Source organism: Pundamilia nyererei, unplaced genomic scaffold (genome assembly GCF_000239375.1).
Source record: "Pundamilia nyererei isolate P.nyererei 1_Seehausen unplaced genomic scaffold, PunNye1.0 scaffold00495, whole genome shotgun sequence".
In the NCBI taxonomy this organism is placed as follows: Eukaryota; Metazoa; Chordata; class Actinopteri; order Cichliformes; family Cichlidae; genus Pundamilia; species Pundamilia nyererei.
In genome coordinates, this window is record NW_005187896.1 from 52,941 (window position 1) to 57,335 (window position 4,395).

Here is a 4,395-nt window from a genome sequence, read left to right on the forward strand (position 1 = left end):
CCATGCTTTATTTCCCACCTACATTAAACTGTCCCCGTCCCGGCTCAGATTTGATGCACATTACTCGGAGTGACAGAGTGACGATGGGCCTGGACGGGAAGCTGTACTTCGCGAACCTCGTGAAGAGTGACAGCAGAGAGGACTACATCTGCCACGCCCAGTACAGAGAGGCCAGGACTATTCTACCTGCCACTGCTGTCTCCCTCTCTGTCAAGCCGAGTGAGCGCACACACAACGCACAATGCACACAAAGTGTTAAATATAGAGATAAGAAAAAAAGTGAGTCAGAGCATCACGCTGTCCTGTGTGAGGTAACATCAGCCAGAACAGTGAGGACGCATAAAACTGTCCTGCAGTGTTGACGCTCTATTGTTAATTATGTCATGCAGACTACACTGTAACACAACTGAGACACCAGTGTTTGTTCCACTGAGTATCGCTATGATGACGCGTATATGCTCAGTAACTAGATCACAGTCGACTAATCAGCCCTGCCCTGTTGGCTATTTGTCTTCATTTCATCATTTATTGTTGCAATAATCAGCATGACCGTGATGATCAAGCTTCACAGTTTCCGTGTCCTGATTTCTGCCTTCACATCGTCCAGGTAACAGCGTGGCTCATGGAGGAAAACCCGAGTTCTTCCATCACAGGAACCACTCCCAAATATCAGCCCTGAAGGGGAACAACATCACCCTGGAATGTTTACCCAGAGGCCTGTAAGCATCTCAGTGTGTGTGTGTGTGTGTGTGTGTGTGTGTGTGTGTGTGTGTGTGTGTGTGTACTTCCACCTTGTTTACACGTGAAACTCATTTCATGTTTATGATCCTTGTGGCATAAGAATGACTGACCCACCTGGTTCACTCTTTCAACACACTTTATTCCCAGTTGCTGCTCTCACAACACTCAGCTGTGGCTTTTCTGCTACAGCCACACACAACAACAACAACAACAACAACAACAACCACACTCAGGACCCAGTTACTGTTTCATATTTTCTCTGCTCGTAAGAAATTGGCCTGCTGACCTCATGCAGCCTTGCTCCTTTTTCTTCATATGAAATCATTTGATCTGTCCAGTTTCATTCTAATGATCCTGCTTCCTGTCTATGGCAACAAATGGACTCTCACTATAATTTTGAGTTAATGATGAAAAAGGATGTTACATCATTACCAAGATCATCTGCATGCACTCAGCTCTAATTTCCTCCTGTGATCGATCTTCTGTTCGTCGCCTACCTCACTTCCATGATCGGTTCTCTCTCACAGTCACATCCTTCTGTTCTTCCATGTCCGTCTCTGCAGACCCACACCTCAGGTGGAATGGAAGAAAAAGGATGGTGTCCTGGCAGACACAACCGGCCAAGTTATTAACTTTGACCGCTGGCTCCACTTCGACAACATCACCCTGGATGACGACGGCGAGTACGAATGCAAAGCCTCCAACACCCACGGCTCCATCACGCGCTCCTTCACGGTCACTGTGGAAGGTAGGCCGCTGAGCCGAGCGCACAGACGATCACGGTGCTCTGCTGACCGTGAGGACGTGATCTCTGTGTTAGTTTGAACTCTAACGTGTTTGTGCTCCTCTGTCTGAGATGATTGTGAGTCTTTACTGAAGAACATGTGTACATGTTCACAACTTCAAAGGAGCACTTCACTAATTAACATCAACAGGTCCTGAAGCCTGTTCAGAGTTAGAGCCAAATGTTCAACAGACAAGTTCTGACTCTGAGATTTCTATTTTAGGGTTTAAATGCTGCTTTTCTTCGTTTTCCAGCGGCTCCTTACTGGATGAAGGAGCCTCAGAACCTGATGTACACTCCCGGGGAAACAGTCCGACTGGACTGTCAGGCGGACGGCATCCCGAGGCCCAGCATCACCTGGAGGATCAACGGTCAGCTGTTAACAGGTACAGCGAGATTCTGACGGACCTGTTTGTGATTCTTTGGGGAGAAACTGTAGCACCTGATGTGTGCGACTGATACTCAGGAGTTATCGATTTCTTATATAGTGCACATGATAAACTACCTTTAAACAGCTGGGGCAAACAGACTTGTATTACTCTGATGATCAGCACTTTGCAGAGTGAACCGTTCCTTCGGGTAACTCGATGTTGATTCTATTAAAGCTTGATGGCCACAGACATAGATTTGAAGGCAGGGCAGAGCGAGCATTTCCTGGCTCCAGGCTGTCGACTTTCTGTGGACAGAGAGCCTCTTAAGCTTAACGTGAATTAGATGGACTCACCAAAAGAGAGAGAGAGAAGTGAGAAGATAGAAAAATAAACAGAGAGTAAGGAAACAAATCATCAGAACAAAGAAGAGGGAGAAATGACTGAATCAAAAGACCAGGGCAGAAAGAACGGACGATGGAAATGAGACAAAGAAAGAGTCCACATGTCTGTATCAAACCTTCTTCTTGATGTTTCGCACATTCAGAGTTTACATGTTACTTATGAAGATGGGCTTTTAGGAAAATTAAAATGAGGAAAGAAACTAAACGCCACATAAAAGGAAGAAAAGGAAGGAATATGAGCACACTGGGAGGGAAGCTGAGAAAGCAGCAGAGGGAGGGAGGTGACAGGCGGTGACAGCTGCTGCTCCTCTCAGTGGGCCTCAGCTTCTCTGTTAAACAGTTCTTTAGATTCAGCCTGTTTCTGTTTGACAAACTCTACATTGCCTCCTCCCCCCCCCTCCCTGTAGAAGTGGATGAAGAACCTCGGCGCACGGTGACCGCAGGAACGCTCATAATGAAAGACGTGAACATTGGCGACACGGCCGTGTACCAGTGTGAAGCCAAAAACGACCACGGCTCCATCCTCCTCAACACCTACCTCTACGTCGTCGGTATGTTTCCCGCCGGGTTCACGTCCTTCTTTGTTCTGTCTCACCTGTGATTGGTTAATGACGGCGTCTCTCCCTCTGTCTCAGAGCTCCCCCCTCAGATCCTGTCCCCTGATGGGTTCATCTACAACGCCACCAAGGGCCGAGACGTCGCACTGCACTGTGAGTCTTTTGGCTCGCCACGACCCCGCATCACATGGTGAGTGTCACACAGTGTGGATTCTCATCAGTGTAACTAAAATACCCTCTCTGTATTCTCTCTGCTGAACCTTTTCACCTCAGTGAAAATCATTTCTCCAACTACACTGTGCAGAATTTAACCTTCACCACTAGGGGGCAGTATTTTATCAGAAAGTTTGATTAACCAGCCCTGTGGAGAGAACACTAAACCAGGGCTGGGTTTTGATGATCGATTTATCGATTAAAATCAATTCTGGCTTTGATAACGTAAAATCTAGTCATTAAAATCCTGAATCGATTTTTAGATATAAATTTATTTTGCCAGAAACGCCAGAATCTCAAGTTGAACCTCACAAATTTTCGACAACTACCAAACACCTAAAACAGTAAATGAGAGCAGGAACACGGGTCCTGCACAAAGACGTGAACACAAAACGCCGACGCATCAGAATCAGTGAGATGTGACTTTCTCACGCGCTGGCACGGACACGGTCACGCCGTCGGGGCTGAAAGCCGACAGCTCGCTGATTCTGAAGCTGCGGGTTTTTATCTCTCCAAACAATATTGACTCAACCAGCAGCAAAAGAAGATCCAAACTGCGCTTCACATAAACATCGGCATGACTTGCTGTTTTGCTTCCACCAGGATAAAATCACACTTCATGCACAGCTCTCTCTCTCTCTCTCTCTCTCTCTGCACTTTCCCATCTAAAAATCTGTTTTCTGCATTATTCGCTTGCTTGTTACGCACCAGTCTGCCGTTGTTTACAGCCTGTCGGCCGCTGTTTTTTTCCTTTTACTTACTTCGGAAAAGAAAGCCTCAATTCTGCCGTTCAACACTGAACAAATGTCAACTTTAAAATTATGCAAAATTGCAAAACGCTCAGCTGTGTCTGTAATCAAACCTCTGTAACGTTGCTCTGCTTCACCTCAGCAGCATCAGGTCATGTTCACATGTTGATTAATGGTTTTCTTTCGTTGTTGATCTACTGCAGAATATTTTTACAAAATCCCAGACCAGGAAAATCACCTCCATGTTTTTCTGTTTCATCCTCAGTTACTTTGACACAAAGGCCTCTGCTGTGATGCTCACACCTTTGACAAAGTCTCGCAAGTGTCAGCTTTCTTTTTATAGACAAAAAATATGGAAATGTGCTGATGCGTGATCAGAATTATAATATTTCTGACTGTCGGAGGCAAAATTTCCACGATTCGAATCGAATCAATCGAATTGAATCGAGGATCAAATCGATTTGGGACCTTGAGAATCGAAATGGAATCGTTTCTAGAAATCAGCAAAGATACCCAGCCCTACACTAAACCAGAAGAAAATCCAGCATATAGATGGCATCCTAAAGTTAAGGGCTTGAT

At 45.7% G+C, this 4,395-nt stretch overlaps 1 protein-coding gene across 1 annotated transcript in view; it reads left to right on the top strand.

The window, feature by feature from the left end:
* Nucleotides 1–2: 2 nt before the first annotated feature.
* The window catches only part of LOC102209248 (neural cell adhesion molecule L1.1-like), a 23,453-nt gene continuing 19,060 nt past the window's right edge, over nt 3–4,395 (top strand). The window contains exons 1-6 of the mRNA XM_013916168.1: nt 3–219; nt 608–719; nt 1,305–1,489; nt 1,780–1,911; nt 2,705–2,848; nt 2,933–3,044. Of these exons, the coding sequence (XP_013771622.1) occupies nt 3–219; nt 608–719; nt 1,305–1,489; nt 1,780–1,911; nt 2,705–2,848; nt 2,933–3,044 (902 nt within the window). The remainder of the gene's footprint in view (nt 220–607; nt 720–1,304; nt 1,490–1,779; nt 1,912–2,704; nt 2,849–2,932; nt 3,045–4,395) is intronic.